The following is a 22,888-nucleotide window of genomic DNA, read 5'->3' on the forward strand; positions in this document are numbered from 1 at the left end:
TAAGGAAGTCCCAAATAGTGCATTTTCGGGATTATTCCACAAAGTGCAACTGCATTGGGAAGTTTGCTGTACTAACGGCAGTGGCATGCATCAAGTATTTAGTCTACCCCACATAGAGACAAAATACCCCCCGAACACCCTCTGTTCTGCACAATACATTCATGAGTGTTTTAAAGAAGTGCCAGATATTCGGAGTAATTCCCATTGTGGGCAATAATCAGGGTGCAAAATTCAGAGGGCATGTCTGTTCCGTTTGTGCCATTGCCTTTATATTTTTCTTCCTGATTAAGGGAGAAGAAACGAGAGACAAAGTCTGATAATAGCTAGGTTGCATTATTCCGATTTAGCATGAAATCCTTCCTTTTATTGTACTAAGGGGATACTATAGAATGCATTCATGCTGATCAGTTTTGCCGGAAGCGGGGGCTTTATTAACAGCAAAGGAATGTACTGTATGTTTACTTTCCTACTTGTTGTCTGACCTTGTTCTACCAATGAAGTCATTCCATTTGTAACTGCCAAGACCAATCTTCCTTGCAATAAACCAAAAGGATAACTGTAAAATAGCAATCTTACTTCTAAACAACAGTAGCCTATAACTAGGTAGAAATAAACACAAAGATTATTTGTATGTTGTCCATCCATTTACATTGTAAGCACTACGGGGCAAAGAATTCCTTCCTACAGTATCTCTTAACACATGGCACTTGCTCTCTTGTATAGTATATTTATTTAAAATAATGTTGGTCCAGTAATGTGTATCCTAGTAGTGCCTTAACAAAGAAAGCTGAGCAACAATATAAAGTGCTGCCATCACCATTGTACTTGTGCTTTTTGCTACAGCTATAACTTAACCTAGTCAGCCACAATCCTTTCCCAGAGCCTGTTGTACCCACTGCTTCTATAGGCACCATCTCTCCCTACTATACCTGCTATCCCACAGTCTCAGTCCCTTCCCAGAGACTATTATCCCACTGTTACTATAGGCACCATCTCTCCCTACTATACCTGCTATCCCACAGTCACACTCCCTTCCCAGAGACTATTATCCCACTGTTACTATAGGCCACCATCTCTCCCTACTATACTGCTATCCCACCAGTCACACTCCCTTCCCAGAGACTATTATCCACTGTTACTATAGGCACCATCTCTCCCTACTATACCTGCTATCCCACAGTCACACTCCCTTCCCAGAGACTATTATCCACTGTTACTATAGGCACCATCTCTCCCTACTATACCTGCTATCCCACAGTCACACTCCCTTCCCAGAGACTATTATCCCACTGTTACTATAGGCACCATCTCTCCCTACTATACCTGCTATCCCACAGTCACACTCCCCTTCCAGAGACTATTATCCCACTGTTACTATAGGCACCATCTCTCCCTACTATACCTGCTTATCCCACAGTCACCACTCCCTTCCCAGAGACTATTATCCACTGTTACTATAGGCACCATCTCTCCCTACTTACCTGCTATCCCACAGTCACACTCCCTTCCCAGAGACTATTATCCCACTGTTACTATAGGCACCATCTCTCCCTACTATACCTGCTATCCCACAGTCACACTCCCTTCCCAGAGACTATTATCCACTGTTACTATAGACACCATCTCTCCCTACTATACCTGTTATCCCACAGTCACACTCCCTTCCCAGAGACTATTATCCCACTGTTACTATAGGCACCATCTCTCTCTACTATACCTGCTATCTAAAAGCCCCAGGCGCTTTCCAGAGGTTTTTATCCCACTGCTACAGATTTGGAGGCCAATTAATAGAATGTGGCAATGTGATATGATCGCCTGCATGTTGTAAAGTCTGAGTACATGGTTGTTTCTTCTGTTTTATTTGGTACATGAAGTATTTTAGAAGACAAAACAGCTGAAAATGAAAGCGTGACTGATTAAAAAGCCATGATTCTAATGTCATTGTGGGATGTGTCTCCTGCAATTGAACCCTTCTGTGTAATTGGGGTGCTCTGAATAAAAAGCACAATATGTCTCTTAGAACATGTTTGAAGGGAGCTGGGAAAGGTTCATTTAAATTATGTGTTAAAAGAGGACAAATTGCTTGACACCTCCGTGCTTAAACTGAAGGAATGAGAAAGCGAAGCATAATTATTATTATTACCTTATGTTCTGCTGTACAGTATGGATGACAAGCGGCTGTTAAGGGCTTAATAATATGTCATTTATCAAACATGAGTTAATACAAACAGGTAGAGAACTGTGTATAGGAAACATTTAGCTCACTGAATAAAAGTAAATGTATGGCAGTAAGGTCCATGAAATAAAAGCTCGCCAGGATAGAATTGCCAAAACCACTGTTGAGAGTTTTAACTCCCAGCATCCTCTGCTTAATAAAGGGATTTGAAGTTCTCAAAAGCTCCAGAGTTCGATGTCCTTGTGTGCTTTCAAATGACAGTAAAGTTCTCTGCAGAAAATGAAGTTTAAGAGGAAAATGTAATTATCATTTCGGTCAGTGGATCCCAAACTCATCCGCTGCTCAGCCTGGGGAGGGGGCTTGAAATAGTGGCATGATGAATCTGGCCTGAAGGTGACTTAGGTTAAGATTTGGGAAGAAAGTCTATTTGCTCTCCTAGATACACCGAAAAGCCCAGTATGAAGGTCACCAATATTAATGGCATCTCTTCCATAGAACTTGTGCCCAGTTCCATCTAATAAAAAAACATTATTTCCACTTTATCACTTATCTGAGCTGAATTTGAATTGAAGTTGAGAAGAACAGTGATCAGATTGGATGGGCAGATGGTAGGACTGAAGAGGAAGGAACATTTTTTTCCCTAGCAACTTAAACTGATCCATCAATGTCTCCACTGTTAACTCTTTGCAACCATTGCATTACTTTCCACTATTGCTCATGAGATCTCTTCCCCACTCCGGAGAGCTGATGTTTAGTAATCCAACAGGCAAGAGCTGTTATAGGACCTACTATAGTTCCTACTGTTGTGTAGGCTTTGGTTGCAAAGACTTTCTCCTTTTGGAACTTTTTAATGCGCCTGCAGCAAGGCTCTTGATTGAGATTACGTGTCCGCATACAAATATTTTGTTTGCACACCTGATTGGCACCTTCAATAGGATTGGTGTGCTTTGACGTGCACTTGTAGCCTATTCCTGCTCTAGATGAATTGTTTATCTTATTGTTTTTCTGTGTGTTCTTTTCCTTACGGTTTCCTCTTCTGCTGATTTCTTGTTGTTTTTGTTCTCAATGGAATCTGATTACGTCACAGGCCTTTGGGTCTGTAAACAAAAACTATCCTCAGTGTCCGTAATGTGCTAATATATCACGGCTATGCCCAAGAAGATTCTTTGTTTACTCAATTTTTTCCCTCTTTCAAAACATTATACGAGGGCCATTTATCAAGATGTTTACTTCTGAAATGTTCCAGCTTCCCCTTTCTTATTCTTCTTCTTATTTCTTATTCTTTCTTACTTATCCCCTATACTGAATTATTTGTCTTTTTTTTTTTTTGGTTGTACATTTGACATCGCATTATCTGTTCTCCTATGATAAATGATCAAAATATGTATTTTTGAGGATATACAAAGGCTGATTTAGGGTGTTTATACATCAATTCCACGGCACAGAAATACGGAAGCTAACTGACCCCATTCTTATCTATGGGTATTGTACCCATGGGAGTGTACTGAAATGCCAACTGCAGATAAAAAGCTTGCATTGTATTATCCTTTCTCTCAAGCACAGACAGCAACTCCATTGTTGCCCGTGCACCACTAATCACAGTGTGTACTACGTATGGATATAGTATGTATATTTTTTTTCATATAAAGCTACTTGTGTATGCAGTGATGTCCAGGGTTCTTCCCAACATAAAGTTTGCCACCTATACCAGGACACAGGTAAGATTTGAACCAAACCTTGTTTATTTTACATACATTCATTGCAGCCAGGCAGCATACACATAAATAAAAAGCTTATTGACTGGGCAGGGTTTAAAACGAATTTAAGTCTGCTTTAAAAAAAGGTGAAGTAGCATCTATAATGTGTGCTGAGAGTAGATTGCTGCCATTTGCTATTCAACTGCTGATGAATGTTTTTCGTGTTGAATAATCTCCCTGTTTTATTTGGATGCCACAAAGGCTGAACAGACAAGAGCCCTGCCCTAGTTATGCCAGCGGGGTTCTGTCCCACTGCAGCACTGGTTGCTCGAGGCAACTGCGAGTTCAGCATTCACTTCTTCAGGAATGGTCCGGGTTAAAATAAAGCATGCTCTTCTGAGGAATCAAATCTTGGGCTTCTTGAATACATAGTGAGCAGCACCCTTGATTTTCCCCCTCTTCTTCTTTAGTGTCTTGCATTAATTGCTTGCAAGTGTGTGTGTGGTCACAATTTAAAAGGATTGCAATCATGTGACTCTAGTTTATTATTATCCTGTATTTTAAATTCAAGGACTGTTTCTCAGAACACTCATGATCAGTGACCATACCCTATGGATGTATTTACCATACCAGCCGCAATACCTAGGTCTAAGCCTACAGCCCCCAAGGAATGGGGGAACTGCAACTGCTCAACTTTCTTCTTGGCAACCCCCACCTATCCTCATTCATTCTAATTGTCTACCTACTATCCCAACTTATGGTGGTTGAGAAAGCTCTCAAGGGACCAAATATTCCAGCAGGCATGTAAAATCAAGTTGATGTTTATTTTGTACAATAAAGGTAGCCTTGTGCATTTTATGTTCATGCCTTCTGGAATGTTTGGTCTTTTGAGTGCCTACTCAACTACTAGACGGGATGGATCTACTCCCTTAGCTGAAGGCTCAGGGCAGAGCACCCAAGCCTCTTCCCAACTGTGGTGAGGTTACTTAACTTTCATTTGGACCCTTTCTAATGTGTATTTACCAACTATCCCAGGCTGGTGCTCCTCTTCTTCAAAAAAACATACAAGCCAAGATACTGTTTGCTGAGCATTGTGCCACCATTTTCTTCTTGGTTTTAAGGTGAGCAAATGTGCAGTACAGACCCATTCAAGATATCGGTAGTGGGCATGTGTCCTCCTAATGTTGGCATAGGGTTCACCTGGGGGAATGAATGAAGATTATGTTGCTAAACAAACAGTACCCCATGCTGGTGTGGTTTTTGAAGAAAAGAAGCCTGCGATGTCTAAGAACTTGGTACCATCCAGTTATTTTACTTTTCCTTCTACTTTAAAGAAGAAAGAAAGGCTAAAATTAAGTAAGCTTTATCAGAAAGGTCTATAAACCAGTAAACTCTCAAAGTAATGCTGCTCTGAGTCCTTTGTCAAAAGAAACACCACATTTCTTTCCTTCTATTGTGTACTCATGTGCTTCTGTATCAGACTTCCTGTTTTCAGCTTAAACCTCCAGGGCTAGGGCTTGAGCATGCTCAGTTTGCTCCTCTACCCTCCTCATCCCTTTCCCCTCCCCATCCCTTTCCCCTCCCCTCACTGCTGTAATCTGAGCCCAGAGCTATGAGTGAGCAGTGAGAGAATCAGGCAGAAAGTGATGTTACACCAAGCTAATATGGCAGCTGCTATCCTAAACACACAGAGAGCTTCTAGAGCTGTTTACTCGGGTATGGTAAAGCATTCTGCAGAATAAATATAGTGTTATAGCTTGCACTATTGTGGCTAATGTATTGGCAATAAATTGTTTCGGAAGATTTCCTTCTCCTTTAATGTTATAAATATTCCTATTTATAGACAGATATAAAATCTCCCTACGGCAGCCCAAGCTGTACAGTAAATACCCCTTAGCTATACTTTATTTGGGGGGTTGTGGATATGGAAGCCTGCTTGTGGCAGAAAGACATGTGATGATAAAGATGCCATCACCAAAATATATTGTGGATGAGAATTTTTTTAACTCTGGGTTCCCTAAGAGAAAACAACAGGGCACATCATAAAGCTTGATTCCGAGAGCAATAAAATAACTTGCATTTCTAGAGAAAATTACATATAGCTGACAATTAAATCTGGCACTCTCGGTGCATCATTCATCAAACCAAGATAGAAGCTTGCGAGCTAAAGCTGCTGTTATTTCTTAGAAAGTTTATATGAAGCAAAGCTCCCTGAAGAGTTGAATATGATGTTACTCCGATTGTACGGTATGGCAACTAGATATGAATCACATTGTTCTGAGCCTCCTTCCAGATGTCATTATAATGAGTGGGCTTCTAAAAATAACCTTCAGGAATAAATGAAGCGCATTCATCAACCGACAGAAGTGAAGGGTTCGGCAACTGGAAGAAAATTCGATTCAATATAGAATATACCAATTGCATAACCGTCGCAGTGGAGCTTAATGAACTGGGCTCTGAGAGTCAGACTGCTTGTCTTCTCTGCAAGTTAATAATGGGGGACTAAACTTCTCTGTGCTGTTTCCCCTTTTGATTGTTGTTATACAATCAGTCTGTCATATGATGGCCTTCAAACTCCTTGTTCTGTAAGTCGTTTCCCAATCATTTCTCACTTGAAAGAGCTCAGGATGTGGCTGTTGTACTCATAACTGTCAGTCCACTTTATCTCACAATTCTCTCTTATGGGCCATAGGGAGAGCACTTCCTATTCACTACAGTGAGAACTACTAGGAGTCATTTCCCCCATTTTATTAGCCTTTATATTATTCATATAGCACCAACATAATCCAGAGCCATTTACAGAGATTATATATCATTCACATCAGTCCCTGCTCCAATAGAGCTTACACTCTAAGGTTCCCATTACATTCATACCATGTACAGTCAGTTTGATCAGGAGCCAATAAAGCTGAATGTCTATGGAAGCCCGGGTACCCAGAGGAACACCATACAATCTACTACCCTGGCTGGAGTCAAGCCCAGGTCCTAGATGCTTTCCATATGCTCATTATATGCAGTTATCATAGGGATGTCATTCTGTAGCCCTCCATAGACCACCAATTAGACTAAGACTGTGCACATGCTCAGTGTGGTCTGGGCTGCTTAGGGATCATCATAAACAAAGCTGCTTGAGTTCTGCATGGCTGGGAAGTAAGGCGGGGGCTCCCCCTGCTGTTCATAAGTATGATTGTTTCCCTGCTCAGCAGTTAGGGACCATCTGACAATTCCTATCCACAGCAGTAAATGAAGGGAGAATTTCACTGCATACAGTCAGGTTTCTTATAGAAACGCTACACATTTTTTAATTAAAGTATATTGGAGATAGGTTTCTTTTTCATTAAAGAAAGTAAAAATGGGATTTTATGTTTTTTGCCTTTACATGCCCTTTAAGGTAACTTTTATTATGTTATAGAACGGCCAATCTAAGCAACTTTTCAATTGGTTTTCATTATTTATTTTTTTATAGTTTTATAGTTATTTGCCTCTTTCATCTGACTCTTTGCCGCTTGTATTGTTATTGTTACTCTTTATTACTGATCCTTCTATTTAGGTCCTCTCCTATTCATATTTCAGTTTTTGATTCAAATCAATGCCTGGTTGCTAGGGTAATTTGGGTCCTAGTTACCAGATTGGTTAAGATGCAAATTGAAGAGCTGCTGAATAAAAAGCTAAATAACTCAAAAATCACAAATAATAAAAAATGAAAACCAACTGCGAAATGTCTCAGAATATCACTCTCTACATCGTACTAAAAGTTAATTTAAAGGTGAACAACCCCTTTAAAGATAAAATCTGAACCAGTGCTGGAACAAGGTTGTAGGGTGCCCATGGCAAGCCGATAGCACCCAGCTCCTCTGCTCATTACCTGCCCCACTTTGTGATTTTCACCACTCACACAGAGAAAGGAGGGGATGTACAATTTAGAAAATGCTGACTCTGTCACACAAGGTGTAAAGTAGGGGTAGGCAGACAGAAGACATATATACCTAGTGGCACCCAACATTGCACCCTAGCCATGTTCTGCCAACACCTAGTACCAGCCCTGCTCCGAATGAATTAACCCCCACTAAGCATTTTGTTTTTTTTATACATGTTTGCCTTGTTTTGATTTTTATAGATCTGCCTTTGACAGGTGCAGTGGTTCTCTGCAGAGATAGTGGCCCAGGGGAATATTTTTCTTCGCCTTCTGTTTCTTCTCGTCTGCGGCAAAATGGAGACTGCTACACACAGGGATTTTTATGGGGGGATCAGATAGAATTTACACTGGAGAAAACAGTTGATGGACAGATTATTTTTGGGGTAGGAGCAAAAGTATCTAGTTGAGCCAATAACCATTTTCCTCAAATCTCATCTTAAAGGAGAAGGAAAACTACCAAATCAGTTAACTGCCAATAGATTCGCAACAATAGTGCAAGCTTTAAGACTATATTTATTCTGCAGAATGCTTTACCATACCTGAGTAAACAGCTCTAGAAGCTCCCAATGTTTGTTTAGGATAGCAGCTGCAGTATTAGCTTGGTGTGACATCACTTCCTGCCTGAGTCTCTCCCTGCTCACTCATAGCTCTGGGTTCAGATTACAGCAGGGAGGGGAGGAGGGAGAGGAGCAAACTGAGCATGCTCAAGCCCTAGCCCTGGAGGTTTAAGCCAAAAGAAGGAAGTCTGATACAGAAGCCCATGAGTACACAATACAAGGAAAGAAATGCTGTGTTTCTTTTGACAGAGGACTCAGAGCAGCATTACTTTGAGGGTTTACTGGTGTATTTTTATAGACCTTTCTGATAAATCTTACTTAATTTTAACTGTCTTTCAATCTGGGTCCCTCCAGCTCTACAGTTGGGATCCACTGTTGTAAGGCAATGACATTGACGGCATGTTGAACCCCAGCAATTTAATCACCTAAAGCAACTGTCAGCTGCCTCTCACTCTGTTCAATGAGAATGGCAGTACCCTGTGGGACAAGCAGTTGCTCATTGGCTCACTGAGAATGCTGGGAGTTTAAGCTGACAATAACAGGGCTGTGTGTTTGGCATCACTCTCCCTTCTTAATGGCTTAATTACTCTTGTGTTCAGAGGTACAAGCAACCAGAAATAATTTGTTCTCATTAGCTTGCACTATTTGGACAGAGTGTTTGTCTCACAGGCACAGCAAAGTGTTTGCTCTCTGGTGTTTTGTATCAGCGAATCCTGCTGGTCAGCAGATAGTACAGCAGCTGTTTACTCCCTCTGTTAACCATATGGGTACCAATTCCACTCGATTAACCATATGGGTACCATTGACACTCAGGGTGATTCTTTAGTTCTATTTCCACTTCCAGTTCATCACAGCAAATGGTAAGCAGTTGCCACTTGCAGGTTCCTGAGGGTTTCTTTGCATTGACTTTAATGGGACGTGCTACACAATGGGGTGAAATCTACATTGCAACCAGTGCATAGGCCCCTTGGTCTGAAAGCCTTAATGGAAAGTGCTTAAAGGAAAACTATACCCCAAAATGAATACTTGAGCAACATATGGTTTATATCAAATTAAGTGGCATATTAATCTTACCAAACTGGAATATATATTTAAGTAAATATTGCCCTTTTACATCTCTTGCCTTGAACCATCATTTCGTGATGGTCTGTGTGCTGTCTCAGAGATCACCTGACCAGAAATACTGCAGCTCTAACTGTAACAGGAAGAAGTGTGGAAGCAACTCTGTCGGTTAATTGGCTCATGTGACCTAACATGTATGGTTTGTTTGTGTGCACCGTGAATCCTACGATCCCAGGGGGCGGCCCTTATTTTTTTAAAATGGCAGTTTTCGATTTATGATTACCCAATGGCACATGTTACTAAAAGAAAAAAAAGTATATTATTATGAAAATGGTTTATTTGCATGAAGCAGGGTTTTACATATGAGCTGTTTTATGCAATATATTTTTATAGAGACCTACATTGTTTGGGGGGGGTATAGTTTTCCATTAAGGAGAGTGGCAAGATATGTTCTGTAGAGGAAGGCTGGGCTGCACTGGTGCTCTTGTAGCTTAAAGTACTTCTTTAAAGTGAACCTGTCACCTACAATGTTGGACTGTGACGGCAGGACACCGGGAAAAACCCCAGTGGGCCCTGTGAGCCCAGACCCAGTCCTTGCACAGAAGCAGCTTCAGACCTCCCTCCCTTGCCCCCCGCGCGGCTGGGAACTGTAGGAGTTGGTGGAAGCACAGGTCACCCATAAGGAACTGATCGATCAGCACCCTGGCCAGTGCCTTTGCTGAGAGCTGTAGGAGTTGGTGGAGGCACAGAGCACCTATAGGAACTGATCTATCAGCACCCTGGCCAGTGACTTTGCTGGGAGCTGTAGGAGTTGGTGGAGGCACAGGGCACCTATAGGAAATGACTTTCAGCACCCTGGCCAGTGACTGTGCTGAGCACTCGGTACAGCTGGAGGGGGCACAGGAAACCAACAGAAGAGAGATGAGATCACAGTGGGCAGGGTGTCGGCGACTCACTGGGTGGCACAGGTCAATGAGAGCTAATGGCGCTGTTGGAGTGGATATTGCTTGAGGCACAGGTTTAGCATAGAGAAATGAGTCTCAGCGCAGCACCCGCTGACTGCCAAAGCAGCACTCCTAAGAATTAGTAGCTCCGGCTGCCAGTACAAGCCACGCCCAGGCGGCAGTTGGGATGCGGAGAGCTGTGATTGCTGTTAGTGCTGCTGATTACTGGGAGGGCTACAGCACGTACACGACCCATTGGGAGAAGTGGATTAGTGGGGGGTTGGCTGCTGGCAGCTGATTGGCGCCTCTGAGACTGAGAAGTGGTCGGTAGAACTCTGTGTCGCTGCCAGGACTGACAGTTAATAGGAAGAATACCGGCGGCACCTGTGCGCTTTAACGCTCCATAGGAGAATAGGGGTTACCCCGACATCTTGTTACTACTCAGCGCCCCAATTATCCGCCAAGACGCCCCGGATCCTGTACAGAGGCTCCTCCAAGATGGGCAGGGAGCAGCGCCAGCAGCAGTCGCAGAGGGCCCCCGGGCTGCGCATCCAGCGCTCGCAAAGTCGCAGCAGTCTGTCCGCTTCTTTCGAGGCTCTGGCCGGTTATTTCCCCTGTATGAACTCAATGGAGGAGGACGAAGGTGAGACCCTGGGGTCGGGGAATTAGTCCTCCAACAGCTGCTCTTATAGGAGGGCACAGGGGCATTAGATATTCCCAGCAGTCTATTAAGCAGAGGTGTTGTTCGACTGCAACTCCCACAATCACACTTTACTTACAGCCCGAGGTGGAATTCTGGAAGCTGTGGGTACAACAGATTGGACATTCCTGCTTTATTCAGACTCCCCTCAGCATTGCCCCATTATCTCTAACTCTGGTGCCAGCTGCTGCAGAACCTCTTATTAAACTGCTAATCAGTATTTCCTTTTATGATCACTGAGCTCTTTATCATGAGATGTTCTGCAGCAGCCAGACACCTACTACTAGTGCTGTAGCCTTTGCTCTTGCTGTAAGAGAATGTCTGGAGTTGTAGTGTTAAAGGGGAGAGTTAAAGGAGAACTAAACCCTAAAAATGAATAAGGCTAAAAATTTCATATTTTATATAGTGAACTTATTGCACCAGCCTAAATTTTCAGCTTGTCAATAGCAGCAATGATCCAGGACTTCAAACTTGTCACAGGGGGTCACCATCTTGGAAAGTGTCTGTGACACTCACATGCTCAGTGGGCTCTGAGCAGCTGTTGAGAAGCTAAGCTTAGGGGTCGTCACTAATTATCCAGCAGAAAATGAGCTTCCCTGTAATATAAGCTGATGCTACAGGTTTGCTGATTATTAAATTCTGATGCTAATTGCACTGGTTTCTGTGCTGCCATGTAGTAATTATCTGTATTAATTACTTATCAGCCTTATATTGTGACATTTCTATTCTATGTGTACTGTATATTGTGAGTGGGTCCCTAAGCTCAGTAAGTGACAGCAGCACAGAGCATGTGCAGTGAATCAGCAGAAAAGAAGATGTGGAGCTACTGGGGCATCTTTGGAGACACAGATCTTTACTGCTTAAGGTTAGTGGTTGCCTTGGGCTGGTACAGAAGCACAAAACATCATGTACAACATTTCTAGCCTACTTTTTTAGTTACGCTTTAGTTCTCCTTTAATGATATTGTTGCGGACTTTTCTATATGCAGAGCTGGCAGTTGGGGTATTGCATAAAGGGGTGCATGGTGCCTTCCCCACTCTCTGGTGGTGCCACAGTTGTATACAGATTGAATACTTTGCCCCACAGACTTATAATGGGGCTCTCCAATATGGGGCCCAATATGTTTTTAAACTACAACTCTCTACCTTGGATGTCGCTGAGGCTGAGAGTAGAACTGAAGCCCCCCTATGTGCATGGACCTTTCCCAACTAAGGGTAGTCCTGTCTATTTACAGTGTGTACAGCCATATATTGAGCCAGTATGGGCGGTTAATCAATAGTATATGAATGGCTTTTTCTGGTTAATGCAATAAGTACAGGCTGTGTAATCTCATATATCTGCTGTATTGCTGGGATGTACCTATGATATTCACTTCTAATTTCTTTATTCTGGACTTTTCCAATCCGTGATAAACCTGTAATTAATAACACTCTGCCTTTATAAGGTGCATTTGTAACGTGCCTAGTTGTAGATGTTGAACATCAGCCCTAACATGTACTGTAGTGCTTCAGCAGCAAGAAGCCTGGGGGTTGTGCGACCCCTCTAGAAACATTATGCAGAAGTGCTTATAGCATTTGCTTGTGATTGCAGAATTCTTTTAGGAAGCTCTAATTACTTTAGAACGTGTGTCGCAGCAGGAGGCTAAATGGATTGATATTAAATTGGGCAAGAGAGTGCAGGGTCTGTGCTGAATAAGGAATAAAGGAAATGTGCATTCAGCTCAAATTATTGCATATTGCTGCTTAGGAACCAAAACATATTCCCCTATTCCCTTTGCATTCATTATTCACTTTCCTCTTACATAAAATTAACATTATTAACATGTATTTATATAGCGCCAACATATTTTGCAGAGCTGAAATGTGTGTATTTAGCCTTTTTTCTCAGGGTAAGAGAGGGGCACATTATTATTATTATTATTATTATTATTAAAAGCAAATGGAGTATTTACAGTATGTGTGTATATATCAGATGAGAGTGTAAGACTGGGCAGACCAGGGATGACTTTGATGTAGATGGACAGCTTACATATATTGCAATGTTTTCCCCCTTGCTACTTTTTCCAAGGATATATTGTAAATTCTTTAAAATTGCCTTAAAAGTAAAACATTGTATACATTAAATGTAATACAGTATATATATATATATATATATATATATATATATATATATATATATATATATATATATATATATATTTAAAATGATAAATATCTCTTTCTGCAACCCATTTTAGGAATATGTGTGTCTATCTATCTTTCTATCTATCTATCTATCCGTCCATCTATTTATCTGTATATTTTTCTATCTGAATATCTTTCTATCAGTCTGTGTTTCTATCTATCATCTATCTATCTATCTATCTATCTATCTATCTATCTATTTATCTATCTGTCATCTATCTATCCATCTATCTCTATCCATCATCTATCTATCATCTAATCCATCAATCTGTCTGCCCATCTATCTGTCTATCATCTATCTATCTATCTATCTATCTATCTATCTATCTATTTATCTGTATATTTTTCTATCTGTATATCTTGTCCATGTTTCTGTCTGTCTATCCATCCATCCATCTATCTATCATCTTCCATCCATCCAGAATCCCACAGGCAGAATCAATACATTTAGCAGCAGTGGCGGAACTACCGGGGGAGCAGGGGGTGCGAGCGAGCCAGGGCCCGCACCCCCTCAGGGCCCCCCGGCAGTCTGCGCGCCGCCTTGTGGCGCATATTCCCGGCCAGTTCCGGGTGTACGAAGGGGGGCGGGGGCCCGGCTGCGCGTCCAGCGCCAGGGCCCGCCCCCCTCTAGTTACGCTTCTGTTTAGCAGTTTGTACTATTGTTGCTTATGTACTCTAGTGCCTGCAGAGAGCAGTGTATTAGGCAGTAGCCCCCAAAGGAGGCAAAGAAAGGGGCCCAACCTGTTATGTTTGGGGAAATTGCCCTTTATAAATAGTCCAGGAAACATTAAAGGGGTTGTTCACCTTCCAAACACTTTTTCAATTGAGTTGTTTTCAGATTGTGTAGAAATAAACATTTTTTTCTAATTGCTTTCCTTTTTTTTTTTTTTTTTTTTGCAGTTTTTTTTTTTTTTTACAAAATCTAAGTTTAAATTTTAAGGTTCGCTGGTCCCTGGTGTTTGAGTCTGGCAGCTCAGTAATTTAGGTGCAGATTCTGAACTATTAAAATTTTGCGACATTTAATTGATACATTTTTCACCAGTATCTGTGGAATATTAGCAACTATTGTATCAATTCTAACAGATGCCTTTAATGAAACTTAGGAATTCTGTTTAGCAGGGACAGACATAAGAAATGTATCAAGAACAGACATAAGAAATGTATCAATTAATGTTTAAATTTAGAACAGTTTAGTGGGTCGGTGAACCCCACCCTCCCAGAGAAGCTTTAGAAAGGTGAAAAATAAGACTTTTAAACTTCAATAATATAAAAACGATCACACATAGAAAATATTTTTTTTTTGTAGCTGCAAAATATGACTTTACTTATTGCAATGACAGACTCTATCTGGGGAAAACCAGAAAACCAGGGGCCATGCATTCCAAATTATAGATCCTATACATGTAGCAAAACCCTGTGAATTTACAGTAAGAGTTATTGTCATATTTATATACAGTATACATATATATATATATATGTGTGTGTGTACTGTATAGATATTGCCTCTAGTGAAACACATTTGTCATTAAACATTATTCTTTATCTGCATTCATCTTTGCAGTGATTTTGAGTGTCACCTACTTTAGATACAAGTTATTTTCCGAGCGCCCTAGATTTGAAGGTTGCACCTCCCATTACCCACAACACAGTTTCATTCTTGTTTTTCATCTATTAACCCCAGTGAAATAAATTACATCGTTTTTTTGCAATCTGCCTTCAATTCTCCATCCTTCTCACAATGATATGGGGCACACACAGAGCAGAAATGCTGCTTGTTATTGGAGCTGTGATTTTCTGTTCTCAGCCCTTATTCCAAGATATGCCTTGTTGGCACTCTAGGAAATAATCTGCTTCAATGAGAAAGAGAATATACACTAATAATAGGCAGAGCTTGTGCTTGATACAAGGAGCCTCCTCTGCTTGCACATATATTTGTATGCGGTGTCTCTGTGGGTTTCCTCCATGTGCTCAAGTTTTCTGCCACCTCCAAAACCATAAGACAAGGCTCCTGATTAAATTCACTGTGGTCTGCATTAGTGATGGGCGAATTTGTCCCGTTTCGTCGAAAAATTTCCGAGTTTCCAAAATTGTCAAAATAAACGCCGGCGACAATTCCGAAGCCGGCGACAATTTGATGCGCATCAAAGGCAATGGCCGTGCGTTTAATTGTCAGTATTGTCAAAAAAAACTTTGACGCCGGGAATTTTATTTTCCAGCTGCGAAATTTCGCTGATATAATGCAGAACATGTCACCACTGTGTAAATAAAAAATAATAACTGGAGGGCAAGGAGAAAGCTGACTTAATTTTTCTGCAGGAATACAGGGGAGAAAAAAGAAGTCAGCTTGCGTAGAGTTACAGTTACATAAAACCAGTAGCAATGAAATATTAAGCAGCAGATTAGTGGATCTCATAGTTTGCCTTTAGTGAGATATGGGTCACATGGTTCCAGGCAGCCCTCCCAGGGGACGGTGTTTCAGATAGACATGAATGTAACCACCCAGGCCCAGGAGAAGCCCCTAGTTACACTATGTGGCTGTTTCTTCTTCCATGCAGCTCCCTGACCCAGTTTAAAAAAAAATAGAAACATGGGAAAAAAACATACATATTACTCCTAATATTTACATCAGACAAATACAAAGGGAACAATTAAAACAAGGAAAGCACAGTGTTCCTTTAAGATACTAATAAGAAAATATTCCAGAAAGGGATCTTTCTGTAATTTGATTTTCATACCTTAATTCTACTAGAAAATCATGTAAACATTAAATAAACCCAATAGGCTGCTTCTATTACCAATAAGCAATAATTACGTTAGTTTGGATCAAATACAAGCTCCTGTTTTATTATTACAGAGAAAAAGGTAATAATTTTTAAAAATCTGGATTATTTGGATAAAATGGATTCTATGGGAGATGTCCATTCCGTTATTTGGAGCGGGTTTCCAGATAACGGATTCCCTATCTGTGTGTGTGTGTGTGTATGCATATATATATATAAACTGGCTGTTTGTGTTTGGGCACTGTTCTCACCCTGACGAAGATTCCAATACGGAATCGAAACGTTGGTCCACCAATAAACTTCGATTATGACTTGATGACCTGTGTATCCTGATTATTATTTGGAGTGCCATCACCTATGGGATATTTGTATAATTGTACAGACTGGCACCCAGCATTTGGACATTGCTTATGGTGTGCGTTCCACGCTCGCTTGGGATATATATATATATATATATATATATATATTTATATAGTATATATACAGTAGAACCCACATTTTACCTTTTTCGGAGGACCAAGAAAAGTGTAAATTCCAGGGAAACATGTTATGAATTATATATTGATGGGATCAAAGAAAAATCACAAAATGTAAAGTGCAGGAAAACTTTGTGTATGTAAAATTGAGATTTTACTGTATAAAACTTAGGAAGCCAGAGGAGGGGACCATACACAATGATCTATAAAGGATTATGGGCCCATATATTAAGGCCGGAGTGATGCTTAATATGTATCCTTATAATTTAATAAAAGCAGCAAGTTTGCCCCAGGTCTGGTAGCCCATAGCAACCAATAAGCAGGTATCATTTACTTAGTTATTTAGTTAGGTAGTTTTTTTTTTTTAAACTGTTTATTGAAAATAGTTTAGTACATAACAAAGTGTTTGTGGATGTTTACATACCATGACAATGCATAAATATTATCAATAAATATACATTCAATGTTGACAATTGCCTTTGTGTTATTGGGAAGGGGAGAACAAAGTAAAAAAGAAGAGGGGCGGCATATGTCAATGGCTGTATTTTACAGGCCTCCGACATCCTACTGGTCACGTTTTTTAAGGAAAACGTGATTGGTTGCTATAGGTTATTCAACCTGGTGCAGCCTTTGCTTCCCCCTTTGCCTTATGCTTATTATTCTATATCAAGCACGATAAAGGTCCTAATATAGGACCAAAAATGTAATTCTTCAGTTACGTTGCTGCTCCTCATACCTTGCATATTCTCTGAGTGTTATTGGCGTGCACTCCGAGTGCGGGCTTAGTTTGCATGATATATAGTGAATAAAGTACCCCCTCTTGTAAAATATAAGGATATTATAAGTTACCAAGGAGTTTCATGACCATATAAAAACACGAGGCCAAAGTTAGTTTAAAAAAAAATAAAAACATGGGAAAATAGCATACATATTACTCCTAATATTTACATCAGACAAATACAAAGGGAACAATTAAAACAAGGAAAGCACAGTGTTCTTTTAAGATACTAATAAGAAAATCCGTTTATAACTGATGACATCAGAACTCACCATTTATAAGGATATAATTTACAAGATATTCATGGCTTTTGTGTATTATTTATATATATATCTATATATATATATATCTATATATATATATATATATATATATATCTCCAGGAGGAATACAATGGCACTGTTAAGAAAATAGTCAGCATGGACATTATAGGCCCATTTTTGCTAATGCCGTTTCCCCACTTGCTATTCCAGAAGTCGGAGGGAAGAAGCTGAAAAGCACCATCCAGAGAAGTACGGAAACAGGCCTGGCAGTGGAAATGAGAAACTGGATGACACGACAAGCCAGCAGGGAGTCTACAGACGGGAGTATGAACAGCTACAGCTCAGAGGGGAAGTAAGTTGGCACCATCTTCATATGGAAGAACAGAACGTTGCCTACATTTCTATATCCCCAGTAACCCAGCCTTGTCCAAAGGCGTCTAATAAAGCTTTTTTTAATAGTGTCCAGTTTTATTTTACTTGCTTTGATTGTTCTGTTTATGGCTCGTTTAGAACATGCGTTTCCCTAGTGTTGCATATATATCAGCAGCACCTGAAAGATATCCTTGTATCAGGAATAAAATACCATTATAAGATGAAAGTGAGCGTTATAGGCACAAGTGGTGGGTTTCTTGGGTTAATGTTGTACAAAAGCTATAGGGTCAGGCTTATTGTTATTTTGTGTAGGTTTTTGCCGTATTGTAGGATTTATCATATGTTGAGGAGACATTATGCTTTACTGCAGTCATCTGCTCCTGACATTCATTTCCCCCTCTCAAGTTAAATTGTATTTCATACCTTTGGCATTGACTTCCCTTGTCATCTCATCATAAAAACAGAAACGCTCTTTAAAGCAAGACTTATGTCATGTTTAATACCTGCCTGCCATACAAAAGATCTAAAGTTGGGGTGGGGGGTTATTTATCTTTCAAAGTGAACTGAAGTTCTTTGTATGTGTCTCCCTTTTGGACATATATATATATATATATATATATATATATATATATATATATATATATAATTCTGTTGTGATATTTATTCCCTGGTCTGTGTTTTCAGCTTTGTTGTTCCTTTTCAAAGCATCAGTCCACTGTTTAGTCTTTGTTTCGAATTGTTATACCCAGAAGAAGGAATTAGGCCAGGGATCTAAGAAATAAAATTATATGTGTATGTAGTAATGTACCCCTTTTGTAAATTATGAGGATATAAGAAGCCACTGAGCGACCATAGAAAGGCACAGAAATGAAAGACAAGCTCCAAAGAAATTTCTATATCTAAATATTTTATAAGGGGCATCATTAATATTGCCTGATTACATCACTGAACAACTTTTATATCAGTATATATATTACAGTATATACAGGGGTGCCGCTCCTGGTAACTAAGAGCCGAATTTCCGGTTTTCAACCCGGAAATTCGGCTCTTCTAGTGCAGAGAGCGCAAATTGTGCTCTCTGCACTAGCGACCTGGACCCGCCCAGCGCTGAAGGTGAGAGGCGAGGGGCGGCAAAAACGAAGGCCGCCTCGGGCGGCAAATTGGGCAGGATCGCCCCTGAGTATATATATTAAGGATGCAGCTAATCCACTATTTTGGATGCAGCCGAAACCCTGAATCCTTTGTGAAAGATTTGGATGAATACTGAACCGAATCCTGATTTGCATACACAAATTAGGGGTGGGACAAGTAAAATATTTTTACTTCCTTGTTTTGTGACAAAAAGTCACGTTATTTCCCTCGCTGCCCCTAATTTGCATATGCAAATTAGGATTCGGATTCAATTCGGCCAGGCAGAAGGATTCGCCCGAATCAGAATCCTGCTGAAAATGCCCGAATCCTGGATTTAAGATGAGATAAAACCTTGACTTTTGTTATTCCATATTTCGCATATCTGTAATGCAAGATCAACTGCATAGGTGTTACATAGATAGAGGAAGACTTTATATAGTTGGGTTTCGGGGTCCCCATGTGCTTTTAGGGTTATAGGCCTGCACCATTAAATGTAAATCTTTCCAAAAGATAAGTGGATGAATGGGTTGGTCTGGGTATGACCCCTGCTAATAGGAAGCGTGTCCTAGTGTTATATATGCAAACATCTAAGGGCTTGGATTTAGAAGTGGGACCCCACCATTTATATAATTCGTGCTTTAAACTTTGGGATAACCTTGTAGAATCTTTTATGTTATGGACAATTCCAGCAAAGCTGAATATACTTGAACCTGTAAGAGCACCATAGACATAGCATGCTCTATTTGGCAAGCTTACATTCATATGCCTAGATAGTTACAGTCCTTTTTAGTTGATCCCTGTGGGTGGTACCAAAATAGAGAATTGTACATCACTGGGGAACATAATAAACTTTTAGAATTTTGGAAGATCATTTACCATGTGTATGTCTTAAATCATGATATAATAAGGAAACCATACCCAGTAAAATGAGTATTTAGAGTGAAATTCACACAGTGTTCTCGGATTTTATTTGGAATCCCATTTATTTTTTAACACAAAAAAAAACTGAAAAACCTGTTATCCAGAAAGCTCCAGATTATGTTAAGGCTGTCTTCCATGGAATCCATTTTATCCAAATAATCCAAATTTTTAAAAATGATTATGATATAATGAAACCAGCCTATTGGGTTTATTTAATGTTTAAATGATTTTCTAATAGACTTAAGGTATGAAGATCCAAATTACTGAATGATCCCTTATTTGGAAAACCCCACGTCCCGAGCATTCTGGATAACAGGTCCCATACCTGTACTTTTAATTTCTATCAAATTCTATGGTTTGTTTTGTTTCACAATCTCTCCCATTTTCATACCTATATCTATCACATTCATCTCCAAGCAGGAGTTCCGTAAATAAAAATTATGTTTCGTATAAAGGGTAATGTATCCTGCCATGTGTCTGTCTACGTCTGGTCTGTTAGGATCAGCCATCATTGGGTAAAGACTAGTGACCAACCCTTGCTGAGGGCATTGTTCCTTTACTCAGATTAAGTGCAAATGAGGTATTAAATACAATACCCAAAGTATATTGAAAATGAAAGCTTTAAATATGTATACTGTACAGTATATCTAGGGGATGTTGTACCCCCTACTGTAAATTAAGGATATTAGAAGTTGCTAAAGGGTTATGTGACCATATAAAGGCACAAGGCTGCAGGCTGAGTTATACAGGGAACTCTGAGTATCACTCATGTATTATAAGGGATAATGTACCCCTACTGTAAATAATAAGGATATTAGAAGTCGCTAAAGGGTTATGTGACCATATAAAGACACAAGGCTGCAGGCTGAGTTATACAGGGAACTCTGAGTATCACTCGTGTATTATAAGGGATAATGTACCCCCTACTGTAAATGATAAGGATATTAGAAGTCACTGAGGGGTTGTTCTGTGACCATATAAAGACACAAGGCTGCAGGCTGAGTTATACAGGGAACTCTGAGTATCACTCATGTATTATAAGGGATAATGTACCCCTACTGTAAATAATAAGGATATTAGAAGTCGCTAAAGGGTTATGTGACCATATAAAGACACAAGGCTGCAGGCTGAGTTATACAGAGAACTCTGAGTATCACTCATGTATTATAAGGGATAATGTACCCCCTACTGTAAATAATAAGGATATTAGAAGTCGCTAAAGGGTTATGTGACCATATAAAGACACAAGGCTGCAGGCTGAGTTATACAGGGAACTCTGAGTATCACTCATGTATTATAAGGGATAATGTACCCCTACTGTAAATAATAAGGATATTAGAAGTCGCTAAAGGGTTATGTGACCATATAAAGACACAAGGCTGCAGGCTGAGTTATACAGGGAACTCTGAGTATCACTCATGTATTATAAGGGATAATGTACCCCCCACTGTAAATGATAAGGATATTAGAAGTCGCTAGGGGGATCTGTTACCATATAAAGGCACAAGGCTGCAGGCTGAGTTATACAGGTGAGGGAACTTATAATACTTGTACAATAGGGGAGGGTACAATATTTTTTATATTGGATTAACCTGGGATTTTGATGCCAGTTTCCTATAAAACTGATTCAAATTGGAGAGCCTATATACTCACACTAATATAATTTTGCTTTCTTTTTCCCTAAGTCTAATATTCCCTGGTGTCCGGCTGGCTTCCGACAGCCAGTTCAGTGACTTTTTGGATGGTATTGGTCCTGCTCAGCTGGTTGGTCGCCAGACTTTGGCCACAACGTCTTTGGGTAAGTATAAAGACTCGTCTCCTAGGCGCAGTGGTAGCACGTTACTGCAGTAAGTTTATCCATCACCTAAACTAGGATAATAGGATTGCATAGAAAACTTCTGCAGTTCTGCGTTTCAATAGGACTTAAAATGTGTCAGATGGGCCACAGGGATCCTTCCTCATGGTCACATTCTTCCCTCCATTTTGACAAAGGACATCATGGCGGCTATTATTAATGCAGATAAGCTAACAGACAACATTCATTGCTCAGTATTATTAGCACGTCAATTGGAGACTATTCTAGTTATTCCTTCACAAAAGCCTCGGTACAAAGCCCTTTAAAGGGCATGTAAAGGCAAAAAAATGAAAAAGAAACCTATCTCCAATATACTTTAATTAAAAAATGTGTACCGTTTTTATAAGAAACCTGACTGTATGCAGTGAAATTCTCCCTTCATTTACTGCTGTGGATAGGAATTGTCAGATGGTCCCTAACTGCTGAGCAGGGAAACAATCATACTTATGAACAGCAGGGGGAGCCCCCGCCTTACTTCCCAGCCATGCAGAACTCAAGCAGCTTTGTTTATGACGATCCCTAAGCAGCCCAGACCACACTGAGCATGTGCACAGTCTTAGTCTTGCAAAGATGTACAACAAAGTTACAAGATGGTGACCCCCTGTAGCCAACTTTGAAAGCATAAATTATTTGTTTGATTAGGCTTGTGGTGCAGTAAGTTCATGTTTATATTTAGTATACAAAATACAGCATTTCTAGCCTTATTATATTTTAGACTTTACATGCCCTTGGCTCCTCAAAACCAATGGACCTTTGAAAGCCCTTTGTAGCACCAAATAAATGGTTTTACATTTTTAGCAGGAAAGCAATAATATCTTTGTTCTTTCCCCTGGTCTATTACAGGAGATATTCAGGTGGGAATGGCTGACAAAAAAGGACAGTTGGAGGTGGAGGTTATACGAGCCCGTGGTCTTGTGGTTAAACCAGGCTCAAAGACACTGCCAGGTAAGTTGTTTGGTTATTGAGGTTTCCATTGAAATCACATGTTTCAGCAGCCACATGTCCCATGCCCATCAACAATGAAGTGCTAGGACTTTAGATAATTCATGTGCACTTTAAAAAATTCTAACAAGGATA

The 22,888-nt window shown here is 40.2% G+C and overlaps 1 protein-coding gene across 40 annotated transcripts in view; it reads left to right on the forward strand.

Moving 5' to 3' along the window:
* Positions 1-22,888, forward strand: part of LOC108719750 (regulating synaptic membrane exocytosis protein 2) — a 358,076-nt gene that overhangs the window by 331,242 nt on the left and 3,946 nt on the right. For 39 of the 40 annotated variants that reach the window (XM_041567991.1, XM_041567957.1, XM_041567969.1 and 36 more), the window contains 3 exons: positions 17,743-17,884; positions 21,642-21,754; positions 22,655-22,756. In XM_041567991.1, the coding sequence (XP_041423925.1) occupies positions 17,743-17,884; positions 21,642-21,754; positions 22,655-22,756 (357 nt within the window). Of the gene's footprint in view, positions 1-10,536; positions 10,996-17,742; positions 17,885-21,641; positions 21,755-22,654; positions 22,757-22,888 lie in introns of those variants that run through there. The other variant, XM_041567990.1, reaches the window with a different exon arrangement.

Source organism: Xenopus laevis, chromosome 6S (assembly GCF_017654675.1).
Source record: "Xenopus laevis strain J_2021 chromosome 6S, Xenopus_laevis_v10.1, whole genome shotgun sequence".
Lineage (NCBI taxonomy): Eukaryota > Metazoa > Chordata > Amphibia > Anura > Pipidae > Xenopus > Xenopus laevis.